General features: G+C 43.0%; 1 protein-coding gene across 1 annotated transcript in view; it reads left to right on the plus strand.

Moving 5' to 3' along the window:
* The window catches only part of LOC119956907 (furin-like), a 127710-nt gene that overhangs the window by 50034 nt on the left and 51615 nt on the right, over window positions 1–26061 (plus strand). The window contains exon 2 of the mRNA XM_038784466.1: window positions 20298–20396. Coding sequence (XP_038640394.1) covers window positions 20298–20396 — 99 coding nt within the window. The remainder of the gene's footprint in view (window positions 1–20297; window positions 20397–26061) is intronic.

Here is a 26061-nt window from a genome sequence, read left to right on the forward strand (position 1 = left end):
ATCACAGGAGACTGTCTGCGCAAAGTGATTTTTTTTTCTTTGCACCTCGAACAAAACTTGCCAGATGTTGGACACTGCCTTAATTTGTGCCTTTGACCACATCTTTTACACACCAATGCTTTGTCCTGATCGTTAACCTGTTTATTGGTGTGCAAGAAGCTGCAGGAACGTTGCTGCCTTTTTCAAAGAAGGGCGGCAACTCGAGTGTTTTCCTCCAAGAGGACGTGCCATTAATGAAAAACATTTTAGACATGCTGTGCTGCTAGCTCGTGAGCCTGACAAATCTTAACTGTTTGTTCCAAAGACAGCTCCGATTCCCTCAACGACCTTTCTATTTGGTCCCGAATCATGAATAATTACAGATTTTAGCTTTTAACTTTACTTCGGGAATGAAATGATCTATGGACTCGTCTGTCTTCTGTAAACATGATCTAAACAGACAGCGTTCATAAATTTCACTCTTTCTGGAGGTGCAATGTGCATCAAATCCGCGAATTACTTCGTTAAAATTTTTACTATCTTTGTTGTTTGCAATTTAAACATATTAAGCACAGCTTTGTTCCCTGCTGCTGTTGAGTGCATTGCTACCGTACACAAATCTGATTGATCTCCTAAATTTGCTGCAGTAAGAAACAGATTAAATTGTTGTTTAAACACACGCCAGTTGCTGTCCTCCATTACTATGAAATCTGAGACTCCTTGGTCGTTTCAAAGACACTGTTGTTAATTCTTGCAGTCTGAAAAATCTCCAAATCTCTGTGGACCTCGTGGCAGGCGGTATTTAATACCATCCAACCCTGGTACCATGTAATGTTCTTGCTGGAAAGCACCTGGTACCATGTAATGTTCTTGTCGGAATGCCTGATTTATATTCTAAGAACACTTGTAGCTAAAGCTATAATCGATTTATTAACATTTAACGTTGGGTAAACTATATACAAAACAACAGATGAATAACAGTATGATCATGCACAAGTAACCTCTTTATCTCCAACTCTCCAGTCTGTCTGAGGCCACCTGACTCTAACATTCACTTATATACTAATGAGACTCCTAATGATCAGTAGGTGAATTACAACACAACCATGATATCACCACACAATCTACCCAACCTGAATTCCTGTGGACTATGCAAGGAAACCGAAGCACCCAGAGGAAACCTACACATGGGGAGAACATGAAAACTCCAGTCACCCGAGACTGGAATTTAACCTGGCCCCCTGTGCTGTGAGGTGGCAGCACTAACCACTGTGTGACTGTGCTGCCCAAATTGATTACTGGCTGGGGACTGACTTCACCCCTCCCTCCTCTTTGATAGCATTAAGAAAAGGAGCATTAATGGTGGCTAATGCCAGTTGTTATCACTAGCCCAAATCTGCAAATTTGGGAGCATAACAGAGTTGGAAATGTTTGCGGTACAATTTAGAATTTTATTACCTAAAGCTAGTAAGCTGGAGGCGATTTATAGCCTCTAAATATGAAAACATAGAGCACCACGTTGTTCTGGATGAAAGGGAAGTTGTATTGAAATGCAACTTCAGAGCCAAAGCTAATCTCTATTTGAACTGTACAATGTTTTTGCTGTTAGCTTTTGAAGAGTGTTGTTGTGCAACCAGTATGGCTACATGCCTGCATGTTAATTTAAAGATGTGTCAACACCAGCCTGCCCGGGTGCTTGAGACAGTAAACACGAACTGCAGTGCTCTGCAGAATGTACGCTTGTGCCATTTGTTTTCTTTTTAATGTGGCTTTGACCTGAACCTTGGATGTACTCATGGAAAGTGGATAGTTTAAAAAAAAAACTTTGGCTCCAGTGAGCTAAATCCGATGCTTTTGAAAAGACTGACGAGCACTATCTCATTTTTAAAATAATGGGGTTGAGCAAACTAGAAATCAGAATTTTACAGCAAGTCCACAACAGATCAGAGTCCCTGAAAGGGACATGCAGGTTAATATCTGAAGCTAGCCATATGAAACATAAGCCTGTTCTTTTTATGTTTCTATAATGCTGAGTTACCTTATTTCTCACATTTCCATAATCTGATTTGGTCTGACAAGTTTGTTCCTCCATTCTCTACAAAACAATAATACTTCTGATTAACGCTCAACATATGGCTGTTGAAATAATCACTTACCTAGAATTTGTTGTGCTGGGGTCATGTACTTAGTTTAAAAATCATTTTGCAGGGCAGCACGGTGGCGCAATGGGTTAGCCCTGATGCCTCACGGCACTGAGGTCCCAAGTTCGATTCCGGGTCACTGTCCGTGTTTGTATGGGTTTTGCCCCCACAACCCAAAGATGTGCAGGCTAGGTGGGTTGGCCATGCTAAATTGCCGCTTAATTGGAAGAAATGAATTGGGTACTGTAAAATTTGAAAAAATAATCATTTTGCTCGGAGTCAAAACTTCATATGAATTTATTTAATTTTTGTACGGCCAGGCTGATAGTTTCTAACAAATATTGGGCATATTGGATGTTTCATAACTTCCAGAATGTACAAACAACCCTCTGGTTGGGAAATCTTGGATTTGCTGTATTAAACATGTTATATTTATGAGGCATACTTAAATTGCCTCTGATTCATTCTTTTTCTTTTCCAATGTCAGCATAGTTATTGGGGGAAGTTGGCTGACTGTAAGGGAATTGAATTCACTTGCACATAGACAAAAGCAGTACCAGCATTTACAGTGCTCAAAGCGACTGCTTATGTAGGAATATGCTTTTCTATATTAAAGAAAACTTAAATAGGAGTTGTTAGCCCAATAAATAAAAACCCTATAAATTTGGCTACTGAAGTGAAAATAAAATATCCTTTAACTAATTAGATTTATAAGAGCTGTAAAGAGAAAAACGCTGGTTAATGTTTTAGTTTAGTCCATCCAGACCAATAAACATCCATGCCTGAAGGGGTTGTTCTTGTAGATGTTGTTGTACATCACAGCACTTCCTGAATTTGATTACTTTTTTGTTGTTGTTCAGAAACCACAACACGGGTTATTTTGTTTTCTAAATGAGCAAGCAGGTGGGTGAAATTTATTGTCGCCATTAATTATAGTTGCTCTCAACTCCCTGTCAACTAACCTTCTCCCACTGTCTGGAGGGCTGCGAAGAAGATTTGCACTTTTACAACCGCACTATGACATTGAAACCAAAAGACAGGCCTTCTCCCTAGGCATTTCAGTTGAGTATAGGTAAGTGGTTGAGAGTAGCTTCGCAGACTTCTGAAGTTGGGTGTCAGGCTTGGGGCAACTGGAATCGGAAAGATAGGACAGGTCACTCGAAACAAGCAGCCGATTGAGGAAATGATCTGTCTTTCTCATGGTTGAGGCTAGTGACTGAACAAAATTGTTCAGTCCAACCATCGTTTAAACAACTTTTCTTCCAAACAATACACGCACAAAAAAAGTTAGTGATTTTTCTGAAGTCATTATTTTAAAAAAACTTCAGAAAAATCACTAACTTTTTTTGTGCGTGTATTGTTTGGGAGTGAGGGAGAATTATACTGGAGAAAGTAGCTAGAGTTTGTGGCAAAAATGTTGGTCTGAAAGGGCAAGAATTAAGCCATTTTCAGGGTTTTTTCTTTATTGCCATTAACCTGTAGCTAATTAAAATCAATGGACGGAATAAACAATTTGTAATGCTATTCTGTGCAAATGTGGTGCCTGGAGATAATTCTCATTCAGATTGAGCAAAAGTAGACTGATCCAAGGTCTTCAATATTTAAATTCGCAATGCTGAATTAGATTTGACATAACCACAAACCTTTGTGCTTTTAACCGAGTTCAGGGAAGTGTGAGCAGTTCAGTGACTATTGGTGTAATGCGTTGTATTTCAAGTCTTTTTAAAGACCAGTTTATGTTGAAATATGCAGCTGTTTAATTTCAAATTGTCTCAAGTATTAGCAAGACTCCTTTTGTGCCACATGGTTCTTAAGTGCAGACGTATGTCTGGAACTTTAGTTAGTTGCATTTTCACATCTACAAAGAAAACTGGAGGAAATTTGTCATGTGCAATATGAATCAACACTAGTTTCATAAGTACTTTTTTATACATGTCTAGGGTATATGGAAAGCTTAAGATAGTGGGACATGCATCCTTTCTGCGCAATACATTTTTAAAAATGCAGTGTCTTCTCCCTCTCTTCCCCCTTCTTTCTCTTCCCCACCACCATTCTCTGAACTCCATGGAAACTGTCAGTCATGGAATGTAGGAAATTGTATTTTTGAAGTATCCATGTCGAAAGGGGTGCAGGTCTTTGGAGCTCCAGCCCGACTGTCATTATGCCACTGCCTCCCCATTGTTGTGTGATGCCAACACATACATATACTGCCGTCTGTGCTAACAGGGTAGTGATCAATGTAGAAACCCAGTTAACTTCCTCCCAGGTGCCAATTGCTGCACCATGCACCAGCAAACTTGAAATCAGAAGACCAGAATTTTAACTTGGGACCTTCGTAGTGAGGCAAGCTTAACAGATTCCAATTAATTTGCTTCTGCTTTAAGAATGAATTCCATTCGAATGACACCAGGGTATTGCATTCTAAGTTTGGGATATTAATGAAGACTTGCATGTGTGTAGCACGTTTCGAGTGGGGGGAGTGCTACTCGAGGTGCTAAGGGATAAGTGCAAAATATTTAGATGGTTTTCACCATCTTCCAATTGGTGTAAGAAATGTTTGAAATTGAGATGAGCCAAAAATCACTAAACTACCATGATCACATGCAAGTTCCATATGAGATGGACTGTTTGTTGAGGAAGGGAGACTAAAGTTGTCAGGGCCAAAACAGTGGACCAAAAAGTGGGAGGGTTGGTGGGCTGGGTGGGCAGTGTTGTGTTGCAAATTAAATGGGAAGGGGTGATCCCTTCTTGGTCTTGTCGTCTGATTTCTTAGGTTAAACAGCAAAATTAAGGTCGTCAGCCACTGGGCATCTGGTGCTTTTTTTAAAATGGAGTTCTTCAGGGAAGTGTTTTTTAAACAATAAACCTAAATGAAGGGCTGAAACCCACAGCAAAACAAGACAACTTCAAAGAGTAGCAGAGGAGGAAGGAGGCAGGGAAGCTAGCTCTATGTCGATGATAATCTTTTGTGTTAAAAACATGCGAAGCAATGAAAGATTGGTAAGGAGAGATATGAGACCTTGCAAAAGAACGAATTGGAGTATGCTGGTGGAGAGAGCACTGTAAATAGTATTGGGGCAACTTGAGAATTAATAAAGTTGTATTCAGTGGTGAGTTCCTATACAACTCTATATAGTTATATTGAAAGTCCGGTTATAACCACTTAAATATTCTGGGTGAGTGAATATTTCTCAGCGAGTGCTGTATAAAATATTCTCTGAATAAACAGTGCAGCTGAAGCAGCCTCATAGTGATAAGCAAAGGCGACAATAACAGTATCTTGTGCAATTGGGGATGGTGAAGAAGACTTGCAAGATGTGTTTATAATGGATCAAAAGAAACATTTGACATCTGACTGATATTGAACCCATTAGTTTGGCTCTAGTTGCACACTGCTGTACATTAATGCTTTAATCTGGTTGGAAAACAGAAACTTAAGTAACTATTTAAAAATAAGTTTAAAGTACCCAATTCATTTTTTCCAATTAAGGGGCAATTTAGCATGGCCAAACCACCTAACCTGCACATCTTTGGGTTGTGGAGGCAAACCCCACGCAAACACGGGGAGAATGTGCAAACTCCACAGTGACCCAGAGCCGGGATCAAACCTGGGACCTTGGCACAGTAGAGCAGCAATGCTAACCACTGTGCCACCATGCTGCCCGGCAGTAGTAACTTTTCTATTTTGAATGGAGAAAATGATGTGATCATCTAGAAATCCTAATCTTTAACCCAGTTTTTGAGTGTCGGGAGAAACGAAACAGAAGTATAACTAATTTGGCAAATCCCATCAGAGACGTGGAATAGCTGATGTGAAAATACTGATCCCATGGGGATGCCATGCTCCAGTTAAGGGTGAGGGATATTTGGAGAGAATTTTGACATGTATCTAGCCATCCTACCTGATCTGTTTTTTTTTTAAGTGCAGACACTAACACCTAAAGCACATGGTGTCTATTTCTCAACACTAGCTTATCTTCCCTTCATTTAATTCACAAATGTTTTCCATTTACTATAAAACCTTTTAATCCATTGTAACCCAAATTCTTAAATGGCTTACTATAAACGCTTAAGTGAGATTTCAAATTTACTAATGTAAATTAATTGAAAGATTTTATTCATAAAATGGCCATGTCATTAACCATGTCTCCTTGCCCTTGATAATCCTGGTTATGTTTTTGACCATTGTTTAATTTTCCAACAAGATACTGAATTTGAAGCCATTTGTAATTGCTGAAGAGAGTTTTAATTAATGGTTCATTTAAAATAGATCCACAGCTGGAAGAGATTTTCTAATGGTGGCAAAATAAAGTATGTGTGAATTTGCAATCTGCTGGAGCTCATGGAATCTCTTTATTTCACCATAGTGGTTTTGTTCGAATTTTTGTTTGATACTTGTATGTGGGTTTATCATGTGGTTGTGCGCTATTGACAGCTAGCAATACAGTAAGGGGCTCAGTGGACAGTGTAAAACCAAATCAGAAGCTTGATTTATGGGCCTGGACCCTACTTGCAAATATGAAATGAAAATCGCTTATTGTCACGAGTAGGCTTCAATGAAGTTAGTGAAAAGCCCCTAGTCGCCACATTCCGGAGCCTGTTCGGGGAGGCTGGTACGGGAATTGAACCGTGCTGCTGGTCTGCTTTAAAAGCCACCAATTTAGCCCAGTGTGCTAAACGAGCCCCTGGTATGACTGATATGTCTGACTGACGTGTGTAATGTACAGGTGCACTTTTGTACCCACTATTGCGATATGGTGACAGACGTGGCATTTTCTGTTTGCTTTTGCTTAAGAACGCAATTTGGGTATTACGGGAACGCCACGAAATTTGAGTAGTGCAAATATTGTCTGAATCTGATTTGTGTTTCTGTTATGCAGAGTGAATTCTGTTGCTTTAATTTCCTGTCAAATGCTTTCATTTGGGTACAAATCAAGTGGGACTGTTCTCTCTCTCCCTGCCATCAAAAGTTAGAATAGATTAAAGAAAAAAATATAAATTTATAAAGAAATTGTATTTTGACTGCTCGTTGTACTCAAGTATCAAAGCATCAGTCAAATAATTACCTTTTTGCCACTGTCCTTTTGATAGGCAAATGCACCAACCAATTTGTGGACACAAAGTTCCACAAGTAACAAATCGGCTAAATGGCTCTTTAATCTATATTTTCGTGGTTGTAATTTTTTTTAAGAACAGAGAATTTCAGAGCAGCACGGTGGTTAGCTCTATGGTTCTAATTTCCAAGCTCTCTTTTTATAAGTCTCCATGACATCGTTGTGTCTCCTGACCAGATTAACAGACCTCTATTTGCTGTCGATGCAACATTCCCTTTGTATTGCACTGAAATTTCCATTTGGAGGCAAAAGCTCTACTATTGAGATGTAGCAAAGTCTGTTCCTTATTCATAAAATTAATTTTCTAAATGGTTAATCAAGTCAGCTACTAAGGACTTTAAGACATAATTCTTGATAGCGGATAGAGGTCTGAACTTGAGGGAAAAGTTTAAAGTTGAATTTTGGACTTGGGATGAAAGTCTTAAAATTTGAGGTGTTGGGCATTTTTACATGAAATAATTGCAGACAGGTAGCGACAATGTGTAAATAATTCACAATAAATGGATGGTGGTGGATCACATTCTACTCCAGAGCATTCAACAGAAGTTTGGTTCCCTCAGCCAGTTCATACTTTGCTTCTCTTGTTAATGTATTAAGCATTTCACACACAGCTTCCTGATTTATACGCAGTTAATAATCGGGAAATAATTCTATAGGATCTACAAATTTTCTACCCACCCCAAGTTTTGTAGCTTTAGGCATTTAATTCAACCGTGCAATTGCTGTAAATTGTGCTGCCAAAAAAATCTTGGTTTTAAAATCCATTTTAAAATTCAGCCTCTCTTGGTGACAGCATTTAAAAAAAATCTCTATTGTCACAAGTAGGCTGACATTAACACTGCAATGAAGTTACTGTGAAAGCCCCTAGTCGGCACATTCCGGCGCCTGTTTGGGTACACAAAGGGTGAATTCAGGATGTCCAATTCACCTAACTGCACGTCTTTCAGGACTTGTGGGAGGAAACCCACGCAGACACTGAGAACGTGCAGACTCCACACAGACAGTGACTCAAGCCAGGAGTCGAACCCAGAACCGTGGAGCTGGGAAGCAACAGTGCCAACCACTGTGCTACTGTGCTGCCCCATTTAGAATTACTGGTGTTAAATCTGTTCCAAAAGTCCTCTGGTGTAAAGTCAGCCCACATAGAATTCAGCCTTCAAACTATTGTCTATGACTGTTGCTAAATATTGGGATTTATTTGTAACTTTAAATTATGCACTTTGCAATCTGCATATTATAAGCTTATTTGCGCACTTATTTTTAAAAAAAATCAGACGCTAAAATTAAAGCGGAATGAACTTCACTTCAAAAAATTGAGTTTATATGAAATCAGACTTGAATTGGGGAACTGAGTAAAAGCAGTAATTGTTGTGGAAAGGACTGAATAGATAGATAGTGGTGAGTGGAAGAAGAATGAGGTCAGCATCCAAATGAGAGTTTCAGGTAATGACGTTTGCCCCTGGGGTTTGTTGTTCGTCAACTCCTTATTCAGACAATTGGCTTCTGGCCTGGCATTACCTCAGTTTTAAAATTCCCTACCATTTTTTGTTTTAAATCCCTGTGGCCTTGCCCCGCCCGATTGCTCTAATCTCCTGCAGCCTGGTGACTCAGACTCCAGTGCTGCTTCATTTCAGGTCGCTTGCATGTCCTTGGTTTCTGATCTCTTCACCATTGGCTGCTGTAACTTCAGATGCTTAAGCCCGTGCTCTGCAATTGCCTCCCGAAACAGTCGTTTTTAAGCCACTCTTGAAAATGTACACTTTTTGTCCAAGCTTTTGGTCACCTCTTAATATCTCCTTTGGGATGCTTGTCAGACGCTTGTTTTGATCCTGCTCCTATGACATGTCCTTGTACGTTTTACTATATTGAAGGTGCAGTATAAATGCAAGTTGTTCAAATTCAATTTGTAAAATTCTCTTTTTGTTTCTCTAAATTTGTGATTCAAAATGACAGTTTTAAAAAAAGACATGACTAAACTACTGGTCATGGATCTCATTGATCCTGTATATATATCAGTTTATTTTGTGCACACAGGCTTCTACCTGCCTGTGCTTTATGTAGAGTTGAAATTAGCATAACGGGCCTGCCCAAGCTTGTCAATTTAATTTGTATATCACTCTTCCTTTTAGATTGAAAACTGTCATGCCCTCACCTCGCCGCACCTTGAATATCATCAAGTTTTGGTCATGGCACATGAGACGAATATATGAACACATGAGCATGCGAATTGGGAGCAGGAGCCATTCAGACCCTTTAACCCTTTAACCTGCTGCACTGCTTTATACGGTCTGATATCAGATGGATGATATGATTGTAGTCACTACTTTCCTGTCTACCCCTACCCTTTGACTCCCTTGTTGGTCACAAATCTATCCAACTCTTGCCTCATCTCAAATATTCAATGATCCCCACCTCCATTACTCTCTGGAGAATAGAGTTCCGCAGGAAAAAAATTCAAACTTTTATCTTTTTCCAACAGGTTTGAGATTCTTCTTCCCTTTGTGGATGAGAGGGGGATGTGGGAAGGATGAGCAAACTGACCACAGCACTGGTACAGGGAGCCATTCAAGTGGGGGAAGAGAAAAGAAATGTAGTAATCGGGCATAGGAGAGTTAGGGACATTGACACACTTTTTTTCTCTTTGACCAGGATCCAAGAGTTTCAAAGGTTGTGTTGCCTACCTGGTGCTCAGTATTGGGATATCTCATCTGGGCTGCAGAGGAACTTTTGAGTGGGAGGGTAAAGATCCTGTTGCCGTGATCCACGTAGGTACCAATGAAGTAGCTAGAACAATGACTGAGGTTCTGCTGAAGGAATATGAGCAGCTAGGGGCTAAATGAAAAAGCAGAACTAAAGGTAATCTCTGGTTTACTACCTGAGCTGTGAGCTAATTGGCATTCATGGCATATTGGCACCAGTACTGGGGATAGGAGGGGGGATCTTGTTCTAATGGGACAGTCTTCACCTGAATCATGCTGGGACCAGAGTCCTGGTGAATCTCATAACTAAGGCTGTAGATAGGACTTTAAACTATATAGGGGGAGGGTGGGAGAGGTTGAGTTGTATAGAAAATCAAAGTTAAAGGTGCAGATTAATGATGAGGACTTTAAACTAGTCAAAGGGGGTGGGGTGGTCCAAAGTTAGTAACATTTCCAGAACAAGTAAAGAACAAAGTAAAGCAGCAGGAATCTAACTTCGGGCACAGCAGATAAGGCGATAACCATGAGCAGGGGGGTCAACGTGGGACTGAGGGTGTCGTACCCAAGTGCACAGAGTACTCGAAACAAGGAAAATGAGCTTGTAGCACACATTGAAATTGGTGGGTACGATGTGGGCATTAGAGATGCAACCGCAAGGGGATCAGGGCTGGAATCTAAATATGCAAGATGTGTGTCCTATCACAAGGGCGGGCAGGGTTGACTTGTTGGTAGGAAATGAAATTAAATCAACAGCAAGAAGTGATACAAGGCTGGAAGGCGTAGAATCTGTCTTGGTTTTTTTTTTAAAGTAATTTTTATTGAAAAATTTTGTATTTATATAACAAACGAACTGCAATAAAATACCAACAATAACAATAATGATAACAGTCATAAACATTCGCCCATCCTCAATGAACAACAAAACATATTAACAACAACTTAACTTAACACAATATTAAGTTAAATAACCATAGAAAAAACATAGAAACAGTAAAGAACACCCGTCTTCTCTCTCGCGCTCTCTCTCTGACCCACACCCCCGAAAGTACTCTGTCCATCGCCCCCCGCGAGGGCAACAAAGGAAATTCCTCCACCTGTCGCCAAGCAAACTCCTTTACCTGCAAGTATCTGAACATGTTCCCTTGGGGGAGCCCAAATTTATCTTCCAGTTCCCCCAGGACCGCAAACCTCCCGCCAATAAACAGGTCCCTCAATTTACTGATGCCCACCCTATGCCACCCCCTAAATCCCCCATCAGTGTTCCCCAGGATGAACCGACGATTTCCACCTAATGGAGCCTCCATTGAGCCCCCTGTTCCCCCCCTATGCCGTCTCCACTGTCCCCAGATTCTTAGGGTCGCCGCCACCACCGGGCTCGTGGTATACCTCTTAGGAGAGAGCGGCAACGGCGCCGTTACCAGGGCACCCAGGCCTCGTACCTCTACAAGACGCCATCTCCATTCTCTCTCTCTCTCTCTCTCTCTCTCTCTCTCTCTCTCTCTCTCTCTCTCTCTCTCTCTCTCTCTCCTCTCTCTCTCTCTCTCTCTCTCTCTCTCTCTCTCTCTCTTCTCTCCCCCCCCCCCCCCCCACCACAAATCACCCATTTATGCACCATTGACACATTGGCCGCCCAATAGTACCCCAAAAGGTTGGGCAGCGCCAGCCCGCCTCTATCCCTCCCTCGCTCCAGGAAAACCCTCTTCACTCTGAGTCCCATGCGCCCACACAAAGCTCAAAATACTGCTAGTCACCCTCCTAAAGAAGGCCCTGGGGATGAAGATGGGCAGGCACTGAAAGAGGAACAAGGACCTCGGAAGCACCGTCATTTTGACGGACTGTACTCTCCCCGCCAACGATAATGGCAGCATGTCCCACCTCTTGAACTCCTCCTCCATCTGATCCACAAGCCTGGTGAAATTATGCTTGTGAAGGGTCCCCCAGTCCCTGGCCACCTGCACCCCCAGGTACCTAAAACTCTCCCCTGCCCTCCTAAGCAGGAGCCTACCAATTCCCTCCTCCTGGTCCCCAGGGTGCACCACAAACACCTCACGCTTGCCTAGATTTAGTTTATAGCCTGAAAAGGTCCCAAACTCAGCTAGCAGCTCCATCACCCCGGCATCCCTCCCACCGGGTCCGCCACATATAGTAGCAGGTCATCGGCATACAACGACACCCTATGTTCCTCCCCACCCTGCACCAAACCTCTGCACCTTCCTGAATCCCTCAACAACACCGCCAACGGTTCGATTGCCAATGCAAACAACAAGGGGGACAGGGGGCAACCCTGCCTGGTCCCTCGATAAAGCCGGAAGTACTCCGACCTCCTCCCATTCGTGGCCACACACGCCATCGGTGCCTCATATAGCAGCCTCACCCATCTAATAAACCCTTCACCAAATCTAAACCTCCCCAACACCTCCCATAAGTACCCCCACTCCACTCTATCGAAGGCCTTCTCCGCATCCAGCGCCACCACTATCTCAGCCTCCCCCTCAATCGCCGGCATCATGATGACATTCAACAACCTCCGCACATTCGTCTTCAGCTGCCTTCCCTTAACAAAACCTGTCTGGTCCTCGTGCACAACCCCTGGCACACAGTCCTCTATCCTGGTGGCCAGGATCTTTGCCAGCACCTTGGCATCCACATTAAGGAGAGATATGGGCCTGTATGAACCACACTGCTGGGGGTCCTTGTCCCTCTTTAAGATTAGTATGTCTTGGTAGAGTTGAGGAATCTCAAAGGAAAAAGACCCTGACGGGAGTTACGTACAGGTTCCCTAGCAGTCATCAGGATGTGGGGCAGAAACTAAATTGGGAGATAGAAGCGGCATGCAAAAAAACGACCATATTACAATAGTCATGGGGGATTTCTAAAGGGCAGGTCTGGTTGCTAGCGGATCCCAAGAAAATGAATTTGTGAAATGTCTGAAATGGTTTTTTTTGGAGCAGCTTGTGGTGGAGCCCATTAGGGAACAATTCTAGATTTGATGTGTAATGAGGCAGACTTGATAGAGAACTCAAGTGAAGAAACCCTTAGGGGGCAGTGAACACTGATAGAATTCACCTTGTAGGTTGAGGAGGAGAGGCTGGAAGCAAGTGTAAGGGTATTACAATTGAGCAAAAGTAACTACAAAGACATAAGGGGGGAGCGCACCAGAGTTGATTGGAAAGGGAGCGTCGCAGAGAAGATGATGGAACAGACTGGCTATTCGGGAAGCACAACAGAAATTCATCCCCAAGAAGAGGAAATCTGCTTGGGGGGCAGCGCGGAGTGACGTGAGGCAACTATGACTGACAAGGGAAATCAGGGCAACGTAAAAGAGAAAGCATACAAAATGGTGAAGATTAGTGGGAAGCCAGAGAATTGGGAAGCCTTTAAAAGCAAGCAGAGGACAATTAAAAAAAGCAATAAGGGAGATTTTTTCCAATTATATAAAAGGTAAGAGACAGACAAGAATGGATATTGAAGTAGTAATGGGGAACAAAGAATACTTTGTGTTGGTCTTCATGGTGGAAGACACCAGTGGCATACCACAATTCGAGAGTCGGGGCAGAGGTGCATGTAGTGACCATCACATAAAGAGAAGTTGCTGGGGAAGCTGAAGGGTTTGAAGGTGGATAAATCACCTGACTGGATGGGCTACACCCTGGGTTCTGAGGGAGACAGCTGAGGAGATTGTGGGACTATTGATGGTGGTCTTTCAAGAATAACTGGAGCTGGGGAGGGTCCCAGAGGACTGGAAAATGGCTAATGTAGCATCCCAGTTTTTTGTAAAATATTTTAATTCTCCATTTTCACATTTTCTCCAGAATTTACACCCCACCCACATGCAGTAAATGGTAACAAAATGCAACGTCAATTTCCTTAACAACAACGATCCCATCCTCCCACCACCCCAAGCAATGACCCACCTGACAATATAAGCATCAAATAGAACAAACCCTCCCACGGTAGGACAAACAAAGGAGAAATAAAAAGAGAAAGGAATTCGGAATCGCCTATGGTCACCATTAATCTATTGAGTCCCTCCCACCCTCCCCCTAACATTCAATGCCATCCAATCCTCGAAAGAGTACCGTGGATGACACCCATGCATTGCGAGGCGCCCCCCCCCGGCTCTTCCCCTCCACTTCCTCTTACAAAAATGCTCCCCCCGCCCTCTGTTCTCTCTTCTCCCCCACCCCTGCCAAATCTTTCCACCCTGGCTAGACTCATCGGGACCTATTCTGCCAGGCTCCGATGGCCGCAGCCCCCCCCCCCCCCCCCCCCCCACCCTCACTCCCGTGAATACCTCACTCCTACAGAATACTGAGGCCTAGGTAAAGTGGACATGGCGAAGATGTTTTCCATAGTGGAGAGACTATAAACCTCGGAGTGAATCTTTTCAAACTGAGATATGGAGGAATTTCTTCAGCCAGAGGGTGGTGAATCGGTGGAGCTCATTGCTGCAAAAGGCTGTGGAGGACAAGTTACTGAGTGTCTTTAAGACAGCTTCTTGATTAAGAAGGTGATCAGGTGAATGCAGGGAGAAGGCAGAAGAATGGGGATGAGAAATATATCGACCATGATCGAATGGTGGAGTAGACTCAATGGGGTGAATGGCCTAATTCTGCTCCTATAACTTAAGGTCTTATCTCACACAATGATGGAGGCAGTGCAGAAACAATCCAAGAGGCTAATTCCTCTGTGTCAGGTGTGAGATACAAGAAAAGACTAGGTAACTTGGAGATTTTCATCCTTGAAAAGAAGCAATCTTTCAGAGATATAAAATATCTAAAGCGAATGGAGAAGTAGGTTTGGAATATTATCGAATTGTGTGGATCAGGGGTCAGATGTTCACAATTAAGGTTTAGGACTGTTGTCAGAAAAGCATGTTTGTAGGGAAAGGAGTTCAGGAAGAGAATATGGTGGTGGAGGGGGAGAGCCTGGACTGTTTTACAAAATAAGCATATTCTGGAAGCCAGAGACTTGGGATTCCTCCCAATGAACAATGGGTGAGCAAAATGGCTTTTATTTTTATCAATAGAAAATTGTGACATGATTTCTGCTGTTTATTTATGCGGGTGGGGGGAATGAAACGGGTATAGCCTTCAAATTTTTAAAATAAATGTTTTTATTGGGTTTTTGAACAAAGTATATTTACCATATGAGAGTGCCTTTAAGCAATGGGTGTTTACTACTACAGTGATGTCAGAGTGGGTGGAGCTGGGCTGTCTCGGCTTTTTACTTTTGTTTTAGGCTGTTTGCTGCAGGGTGTGTTTTAGTTTCTTTTCAGAGTTGGATAGCTGCAGTCACAGCCAGAAGGTGTATGAATCTCTCTTTTTAATCGAAAGACTAAATCGATTCTGGTGATTTAAAACTAATGACAGTAGTGACTTTAACCTGATGTGCTTCGGGTAAAAGCTGTTTTAAGTCTTATGGGTGTTAAAAAGGAAAGCTTAAAGGTTTACTTAGTGTTGTAGTCTTTGGCGGTTGTATTTGAATTAATGGTTGCTAAGATGTTCACTATGTTTCAAAAAGGTTAACTTGAGTTCATAGAATATACATTGTTTTGCTTTAAAAATTACATTTCCATTTCTGCTGTACCACACCTGTAGAGTGGGCAGTGTGCTCCCCATACCACAATCTATTAGAAGTTGTGAGTCAGGTGATACATTTTGGGGTTCTCTAAACACTGGCCCATATAAGAAGAGAAGGGCACGCACAAACAAACCAAAAGTAAAATAAAAAATAAAATAACTGGTAAGGTAATATGCACCAATTTAACAGCAGCAATTCTGTACAACTAGCAAAATTATTTACAACACATAAGTAGGCAACTGTTTGGTGGGGGGGGGGGGGGGAGAGAACTGGGCAGGTAGATATACATTTGGGTGCCAGAGAAACAATTACAGAGGGTTCTTGTAATGCTCAAAATGGGTCTGGTGTTGGCGTTGTCACTTGCTTCACCCGGATGGATCTTGATGCCGTTGTCGTCTTGCGCGCACCTCCGCTTCAGCTGTTCCTCCCGTCTTTCGCCTGGATTCTCCTTGTTCTCTGTTCCTATAGATGCCAAGTTTCAGCTTCATAAATTTGACCTCTCTTCCTGACAATATCTCTGCATTCTTGCACATAATCTTTCCCTCACTACATAACTTCCATCGCATGCCTATTCTCATTTGTAAACTTAATATTTAATTGCAGATGTGCTAATTTAATACTCAGCTTCCAGATGATTTTTGACCGCAAATTGACCTGTTTGAGGAGGCAAAATTTCAATAAGGCCATGTTTGTGTGTTTTGTCAAACGAATTCTTGAAAATTACATCATAGCACCAGTTAGTGAAAGTTATTGCCCTTCACCTTCTCAAAAAGGTGATATTTCAATGTCTATTTAGTCAATCTTATTAGATTTAAGGTTTGTTTTTTGTTTTGGCGTAAGTGCTGAGGTTATGAAGAAAATACATCATTGCTGGCTGAGTAATTGTTCAGTCACTTCAAAGATTATTTTTTTTTTGGAGTAATCTGCAGGCAGTCACAGGGCAATGTTTTTGATATCGTCATGAATCATTTACACTCACGAACAAATGCTGATCCTCTCAATTTAAGCACTTGGAACAAGATGAAACCAAAATATTTAGTTGGCAGTCAGTTGATTTAGCCCATCATCCACTTCAAGTAGTAAATGGGAGCCCGTGAGCAAGTTAACCTGAATATTTGATTTTATTCGTATTGTAAACTGAGTGAAAGATTCTGCACAGTGCCTGCTCCCCCTGGGGTATAATTATGTGCATGTTGGTTTCTCACGCGAGGGCAATTCTTTATTGGGGAAAATGCTTTGATATGCTGAACCATCAGCCAAGTTGGTGAATTCTTTCTATTTTTAAAAATATTTTATTCAACTTTTTCAATTTTAACAAAAACAATAACTGGTAATAACCCTCCCCTCCCCTGGTGACCAGCTCTTCAAAGTACAAAATAAATGGCTGCCATCTTTGGTAGAACCAAAGTGTATTGAACTTTCTCGAGGTATAGAAATTTCATAAGATCCCCAGTAATACTGAGAGCGCTGGGTAGAGAAGCTGACCTCAAACCCATCAGCACCCACCTTTGAGCAATCAGTGAGGTGAAGGACAGAACATCAGCTGGCACCCTGTTTGCAGCTGCAGCAGGTCTGATAGCCAGAATATGGCCCTAAGGGGGCAAGGCTTCAGTCAAATTTGTAGGAGTGCAAACATGGTGCCAGAGAAGGAGACCCAGAACCCCACAAGCTTGGGACATGACCAGAACATCTGTACTTGGTTAGCCAGTCCCCTCCCACTCTGCTCGCACTCATTCTCCATTCCCACAAGCAGCCTGCTCATCCTGGATTGGGTCAAATGGGCCCCATGCACTACCTTCAACTGCATCAGCTGTAGCCTCGCAAATGATGTTGCAGTCATCCTACACAGCATCTCACAATACATCCCTTCTCTGGCTTGGCCCCCAACTCCTCCCCTAGTTTTTTTTTTTTTTTTTTAAATTTAGATTACCCAATTATTTTTTCCAATTAAGGGGCAATTTAGCGTGGCCAATCCACCTACTCTGCACATTTTTGGGTTGTGGGGGCGAAACCCACGCAGACACGGGGAGAATGTGCAAACTCCACACGGACAGTGACCCAGGGCCGGGATCGAACCTGGGACCTCAGCGCCGTGAGGCGGTTATGCTAACCACTAGGCCACCGTGCTGCCCTACTCCTCCCCTAGTTGATTATAGCCTCCTCCAAGGATATTGCCACCTCCGGTATAACCCTCCTATAAACCCCTGAGGTGCCTCCCTCCTTTCCTCCTCCTCCATCCCTTCCAGTGACAAAACCCTCTCCAACACAGAGGTCGAGGGCACCACCGGGAACATCGGAAGGATTTTCTTCATGAAGTCATACACCTGTAAACATCTAAATATATCACCTGTGAAAGTCCAAATTTCTCCACCAACTCGAAGCTCGGCCCTCGAAAAACATATCCTGCATCTCAGCAAAATCCTTCTCCTCCCATCCCCTAAACCTTGCATCCAACCTTGCCGACTCAAGCATGTGGTTCGCACAAATCGTCACCAACATGGATACCGCCCCCAATTTGAAGTGCTGCCAAAATTGTCTCCATATCTTCAGTGTGGAGGCCACCACCGCATTCCCGAGTGCTTCCCAGGAGAAAAAGGTAAAAAAGCCATCACCAACGTCCTTAGCCACGGCCCATTGCATGAGCCTGACTCCATCCATATCCATAAAGCCTCCTGATCCCCCAATAATATATCAATATATTGGTCTTGGTAGCACCAAGACACCCTCACCCCCCCCCCCCCCCCAACCCCAAAAAATTTTTTTAAAACCGCAAACACAAATAAAAACTGAATGTGGCAGGACATTCATTTTCACTGATTTGACTGCTGCCAGCCATGGACCGAGGGAGGCTGTCCTGTCTCTGTCCGCTTTCCTCCTGTTCGTCAAGCTTGTAAAATTCAATTTCCAAAGCTGGGCCTAATCCCGGGCCACCTGCAGCCCATAATATCTAAAATGGGAACCGCTAAGGCGAAATGAAATGAAAATCGCTTATTGTCACGAGTAGGCTTCAAATGAAGTTACTGTGAAAAGCCCCCCGTCCTCTTCTGTCAGGAAACACTCTTCTCCCAATTCAATTTATACCCCGAAAAAGCCCCAAATCGCTTCAGTGATGCCATGATATCATCCATTATGGGGATGGGATCCGTTACATATAAAAGATCATCAGTGCACAAGGATGCAGTGTTCACCTATCCCCCTCCACCTATCCAAAGCCCTCAGGGCAATGGCCAATAACTGAATTGCCAATGTGAACAAGGGGGAGGGGCAGGAGGGTGGGCGAGGGGAGAGAGAGAGAAAGAACACACCGGGCACCCCTGTCTTGGTCCCCTGTGCAATTGAAAATATGCCAAGCTCACATTGTACAAGCACTAGCCTTGTGTGCTTTTTATAATAACCAAACCCACGCCACAAACGTAGGCCCTGTCCCAAACCGTTCCAACCCTGAACAAATATCCCCACCCCTATCGAAGGCTTTCTGCATCCAATTCCACAATGACTTGCTGCCCCTTCTTCTGCCAGGGACAAAACCACATTGCTGATGGTGGCTTGGTCCCAAATGCTTTTCAACTTAATGGAGGACAAGAGCCTGGGCTAGCTTTGATGTACGTGAGAGTTGAACGAGGGTCTGTTGTGATTCCCTTCTGGAGGCAAATAACCTGCCACCTTGCTGTAATATAGGAATGGCTGCTAGAACAATGTTTCCTGTACTGTAATTGTCTCTGACTCCAAGAAGAAAAGGAAAAAGTTGCTATATATGCGCATAAAATTAAGACAACTTGGGTGTGTTCTGAAATCATCCTACATTAAGTGTATTGTTGAGAATGTTGTGAAGGATATTTGGAAAATGGTTGGATTAAAACATTGCAAGTTTGTTTTGAAGATTTGTCTTCATTGCACTAAAAAGATATTTGAAATATCCATATTGCTGTCCTGATTAACATCAACTAACTCAGAAACCAAGCTGTCTTCAGCAGCAACTTGCATTTATATATTGCTGTTAATGTAATAAACATCCCAAGGTTCTTGGGAGCCCTATAAATAAAATGTGATGCTCAGTCAAATGAGACAATATTGGGGCAGATGGCCCACTGCTTGGTAAAAGGGAAATGTTTTAAGTGTCTGAGGAGAGAGGGGTCGAGAGGTTTAGGAAGGGAATTCCAGAGATAAGGGCCTTGGCAGCTGAAGTCACAGCTGCCAGTGCTGGAGCGATTTTAAAATTGGAGATGTTCAAAAGGCCGCAATCAAAGGAATGCAGAGGTCTTGAGTGTTATGAGACTCTAAAATTAATCTTGCTATATATTACACATAGGGGCAGCAGGGTAGCATGGTGGTTAGCATAAATGCTTCACAGCTCCAGGGTCCCAGGTTCGATTCCCGGCTGGGTCACTGTCTGTGTGGAGTCTGCACGTCCTCCCCCTGTGTGCGTGGGTTTCCTCCGGGTGCTCCGGTTTCCTCCCACAGACCAAAGATGTGCGGGTTAGGTGGATTGGCCATGCTAAATTGCCCGTAGTGTCCTAATAAAAGTAAGGTTAAGGGGGGGGTTGTTGGGTTACGGGTATAGGGTGGATACGTGGGTTTGAGTAGGGTGATCATGGCTCGGCACAACATTGAGGGCCGTAGGGCCTGTTCTGTGCTGTACTGTTCTATGTTCTATGTATAACACAATACTCTTCCACTTCAAGTGTTAAGTTTGACTTGCTACACGTAAAAAGGCTTGTTATTTTTATAGTTAGTACTTTGCTGAAGTATAAATAAGTCTTTATGGTGTTTCTGTTTTGCAGATCTTTGATGATTATTATCATTTCCGGCACAGAGGGTTGGTGAAACGATCATTGAATGAACACACGTATCATCACAATAAACTGCGACTGGACCCTCAGGTACACAGGACTAAGCTTGAATTCATCTTTTCCATTCCTAAATTGGCTCTTGGGAACTTTGGCAACCAAACTAAAATTTGAAATTTTTAATAACCTGGGATATATGGCTTTTGTTTAAAGATTGTGCTCCCATGTTAAATGCAAGAACTATAAATTGTGTGCAGGTTTGTGAGAGCATAAGCAGTGTAGTAAATAGAATCTTAGTAAGCAAATCCAGCAGTGCAATCTGTAGGCTCTCTATTTCTGTACCTAGAGTACTTTCAAGCTGAATGACGCAGGGATGAAATGCTGGTGGTTGCTTGTGAATTATGAAAATCATGCAAGGAAGTGTATGACCTGGTGCTTCGTCAAAGATTATTGTGGAAAGTAAGAGCTCATGGTGTAGGGTGTAACATTGGCTAGTTAATAGGAAATGAAGTAGGCATTAATGGTTGGTAGGAGTGTCACAGGGACCAGTGCCGGGCATCAACCTGTTACAATTTATATAAATGACTTGGATGGAGGGACCAAACGTTGCTAAATTTGCTGATAAAATGAAGGTCGGTAGGAAAGTAAGTTGTGAAGAGGGCATAAGGAACCTGCAAAGGGTCATTGGTTAAGTGAGTTGGCAGAAATCATGCAAATTTGAGTATAATGTGGGTAAATGTGCAATTTTCCATTTTGACAGGAAGAATAAAATAAAGCAAATCAAACTAGTGGGAGATTGCAGAGCTCTGAGATGCAAAGGGCTCTATGTCCTAGTGCATGAATCACAAAAGGCGAGTATGAAGGTACAACAAGTAATTAGGGAAACTAATAGAATGTAATTTATTGCAAGAGGAATTAAATACACAAGGGAGATTGTGCTTCCGTTGCACAGGGTGTTGGTGAGACAACATCTGAAGTACTGTGTATAATATTGATCTCTTCATTTAAAGAAGGATGTAAACATGTTGAAAGCAGTTCGGAAAAGGCTTAGTAGACTAATGCCAGGATGAGCAGGTTGTCTTTGATGAGGGCTGGACAGGATAGGCTCATATCCTCTGGAGTGTAGAAGAGTAAGAAGCAACTTGATTGAAATTATTTAAGATCCTTGGGGGCCTTGACAGGATGGATGTAGTGAGGATATTTCCTCTTGGAGAATCTGGAACGAGAGGTCACTGTATAAAAATTAGTCCCTCTGAAGAGAAATTAGAAATTCTTTTGAGGGTCGAATGTTTGTGATTCTCTTCAAAAAGGAAGTGGAAACAGTGTCTTTGAATATTTTTTAAATTTTAGAGCACCCAATTATTTTTTTTTCAAATTAAGGGGCAGTTTATCATGGCCAATCCACCTAATCTGCACATCTTTGGGTTGTGGGGGTAAACCAGGGGCTGGTTTAGCACACTGGGCTAAATAGCTGGCTTTTAAAGCAGACCGGCCAGCAGCACGGTTCAATTCCCGTACCAGCCTCTCCGAGCAGGCGCCGGAATGTGGCGACTAGGGTCTTTTCACAGTAACTTCATTGAAGCCTACTTGTGACAATAAGCAATTTTCTTTTCCTTTTCATTTCATTCCAAACCCACGCAGACATGGGGAGAATGGTCATTGAATATTTTTTTTTCTTTTTTAAAAAATAAATTTGGAGTACCCAATTCATTTTTTTTTTCAATTGACGGGCAATTTTAGCGTGGCCAATTCACCTACTCTGCACATCTTTTGCGTTGTGGGGGCAAAGCCCACGCAAACATGGGGAGAATGTGCAAACTCCACACAGACAGTGAACCAGGGACCTCGGCGCCGTGAGGCAACAGGGCTAATCCACTGTGCCACCGTGCTGCCCTTTGAATATTTTTAAGGCAGAGGTTGAGTAAGGGGGTGGGTGAGAATGTGGAGATGCGTTACAGCCCAATCAGCCATGATCCTATTGAATGGCAGAGCAGGCACTCTGGGTTGACCATGGCTTCCTGCTAATTTGTATGTTTGTATTTATAATTTGAAATGTAACACTCCAGTGGACTGAATATCCCACATTTCAGCTATAGGGAACATCTTTCTTGACTAACCTTTGAATTTTTTGAGGAGTCAAGAATTATCTCCTAAGTGCACATAGTGAATACAGCGAGGGTGGAGCAGCAGAGGTTGGTGGACTTTTTTTTAAAAACGTGGCCAATCCATCCACGCTCCACATCCTTGGGTTGTGGGAGTGAGACCCACGCATCATGGGGAGAATGTGCAAACTCCACATGGACAGAATGTGCAAACTCCACATGGACAGTGGGATGTGAGGCAGCCATGCTAACCACTGCCACTTGCCGTCCTGTGGACTCCATTCTTGAAGTGGACCACCAGTACTCGCTTGCCCCAACCCTGAATTTGTTGGCAAGTAGGAAAAACTGAGACACCATTCAAACTATTGTCAGTGAACACCCCATGCTCAAGGGGTTAGTTTTATGAATACTGCGGAGAAGGCCAGTCTCCTCTTAGCACACCAGCTGAAGCTACAGGCAGCGTCCCAGAAGGTTGTACAGGTACGCAATACGAACAGCAGCCTGGTTTCTGCCCCCCCTCATGACAATCCGGTTTTTGAATCATTCAATTGGGGCCTCTATAGATCAGAACCTCCGGCTGAGGGAGTTCCGACCCTTAACAAAGCCCGTCTAATCCTTTGAGATCACCTCTGGGAGACGGGGCTCCAGCCACAGCACCAGCAGTTTGTCAAGTAACTTCACATTCACATTTTAAGAGTGACGCAGGTCGATACGACCAATACTCTGTTGGGTCTTTGTCTTTCGTTTGCACATTCTCCCTGTGTCTGCGTGGGTTTCACCCCCACAGCCCAAAGATGTGCAGGGTAGGTGGCTTGGCTGCACTAAATTGTCCCTTAATTAGGAAAAAATGAATTGGGTTCTCTAAATTTATTTTTTTAAATGAAAAGGCTGAGGGGTGGCATAAGAGTACTTAAAATTAGTTTCTATCAGGGCAGCGCGGTGGCACAGTGGTTAGCATTGCAACCTCACATCGCCGAGGTCCCAGGTTCGATCCCGGCTCTGGGTCACTGTCCGTGTGGAGTTTGCACATTCTCCCCGTGTTTGCGTGGGTTTCGCCCCCACAACCCAAAGATGTGCAGGGTAGGTGGATTGGCCACGCTAAATTGCCCATTAATTGGAAAAAATGAATTGGGTACTCAAAATTTTTTTAAAAATTAATTTTTATCGAGTGGATACAGAGAATGTTTCCTCTTGAGGGGAAGAACATAATTAATTAGAGGCCATCTGTATAGCATAGTCACCGAGAAATCCAATAGAAAATTCGGAGACAACTTCTTTACCTAAAGAGTGGTGAGAATGTAGAGCTTGCTCCCACTGGGTGGTTGAAGGGCACAGTATTTAAGGGGGAACCAGATGAGTATACAAGAGATGGGAATAAAGGGTTACAATGGCAGATTATGGATGAGAAAAGATAGGGGGATGCTCGAGTGGACCAAATGTTGGCATGGCCAGTTTGGGCTGAATGGCTTGTTTTTCTGCCTTGCATTGCATTTAATCTTGTGTCTGTAGCGCCTCTGGATCAGTAGCTAGTTCTGGATCAGTTCTGCAGCCTAATCCTTTGATGTACTGGACTGTATTTGCGTACTGCAATGTTTCTAGACTAGTTTTGGGTGCCTATAATCTGCTAACTGTAATTCACTGCCTGGGACCTGTGTTCATAGTTCACAAAAACAAAATCCAGCCTCTGGATGCATATGAACTGAATTTACTAGTCCTGCTTGTTTCCCTCGGGTGGAAGCAGTATTCAGTGTTCAGCTGACGCTCTGCTTTCACTCCCATACCAATTATTTAGATCCCATTGGGAGTTGAGGAAAACTTGAAACTGCTCCAGTTATGCTCTAGAGGCCTCGAGGTACTATTGTCGTCTACAAAACTTATTTCCTTCAATTTATCCATAGAATCCCTACAGTATAGAACGAGGCTGTTCGGCCCATTGGGTCTGCATCAACCCTCTGAAAGAGCACCCTACCAGGACCTCCCCATCCCTGTAACCCCACCTAACCTACACAACTTTGGGCACCAAGGGGCAATTTAACATGGCTAATTCACATAATCTGCACATCCTTGGACTATGGGAGGAACCTGGAGGAAACCCACACAGACGGTCATCCAAGGCCTGAATTGAAACTGGGTCCCTGGTGCTGTGAGGCAGCAGTGCTTACCACTGTATCGCCGGCAATGTTCTGCATTCACAACATTGATTCTAATTAAGGGCATATGGTCTGAATTCTGCTTGTGCATTTCAGCTTCTGGTCATGTTTTTGTGGACTTGTTTTCAATATAGGTGGGCTCAAACTCCCAATATTCTGGCTTCAATCCACTTCATGCGTAATTTAATTTGAAGTGGAGGCAGCATGGTCGACCAGTGCCGTGTTCTCAAGCTTTTGTGCAGATTCGATGACTGAACAGGACTGCAAATTTCAATGCTGTCTGCTTGGATGTTGGAAGCAGTCATTTAATCATCTGTATCTTAGTGGTATTGAGAATATAATCATGGATCATCTAAGAAGAGGCGTAACTGACTTTTCTGAAATATTCCATTTGCATGCAATATTGAGTGCCGCTTAACCTTTGTCCCTTTTAGGAGTAATAAACACATTTCAATTTAGCCAATGTCTTGTACTTTTTTCTTTTTGAGAGAGCATGCTGCACAGGATGTACAGAGAACGCAATGATTCTTTTTGAAGTCGCTCTATTCCAGTATCTAGCTATGTAACACAACACGGGATTTGGCAGTTCCCAGGTTCAGTTCTCCATCCCCAGCTGTTGGGCACTTCAAGTTTTCGACCAAGTTTGGAGGCGAGTCAGAATTAGCTAGGTGCCCCACTGCTGCTCCTTGCCTTGCGACAAAGTGTGGTGAAAGATCAGGGCATTGCTTGTGTGACTCATTCCAGGGAGGGGCAACCTGCCAACGCTTCATTGTGAAGAATTGCCACTTGGGTGAGATACTGCAGGGTGATGTTTGGAGTTGTTGTCCAGGAAGAGAGTGCTTTGAAAAGGTTCCCTGAGTATTTGCCATTTCGTCTTATTATTGTGTTTGGCAGTAATTGACTATGTTACTCCGTATCCCCATTAATGAAGCAATGAAGGAAACACGCAATACAGACTTGGGTTGAACTTTGATTAAGTAACAGAGGCAGTGGGTTTATTTCCTTTGGAGTAAACCAACAGGATGCAGCTGGCAGAGGCAAACAATGCACACAAAACAGTCGACCTGCAATTTGTGTAATATTCCCACGCAAAGAGGGCAAGGCATGCCAGTCGTATTGTTTTGGCTTCACAATTTGTCTCCTTTGATAAATATGAAAGAGGGTTGTTTCCAGTCTTTCAAGTCTGTCAGTCTGTTCAGCATTGTGTACACTCCTTTTTATTTAAGAAAACCAGGAGCAGGTAAGCTGACTTCCTTCTCGCGTGCAATTGGTAGAGATCGCTGGTTGGGGGCATGTGCAAACTGTCCCCTTTCGCAGCTCTCTATTGAGGCACCGTTTAACTGCAACTCCCTTCTCAGCTGAAGTACTGTCTATTTTTGCAGCATATGTGGTGTAAGGGCTGCATTGGTGATTATCATTGCGAGTATTGCAAACAGCTGCTTACAACATACACAACTTTTCTCATCTTGAGATATTTTAGGCTGAAGTATTGTTTAATTCTAGTTT

Source organism: Scyliorhinus canicula, chromosome 24, assembly GCF_902713615.1.
Source record: "Scyliorhinus canicula chromosome 24, sScyCan1.1, whole genome shotgun sequence".
Lineage (NCBI taxonomy): Eukaryota > Metazoa > Chordata > Chondrichthyes > Carcharhiniformes > Scyliorhinidae > Scyliorhinus > Scyliorhinus canicula.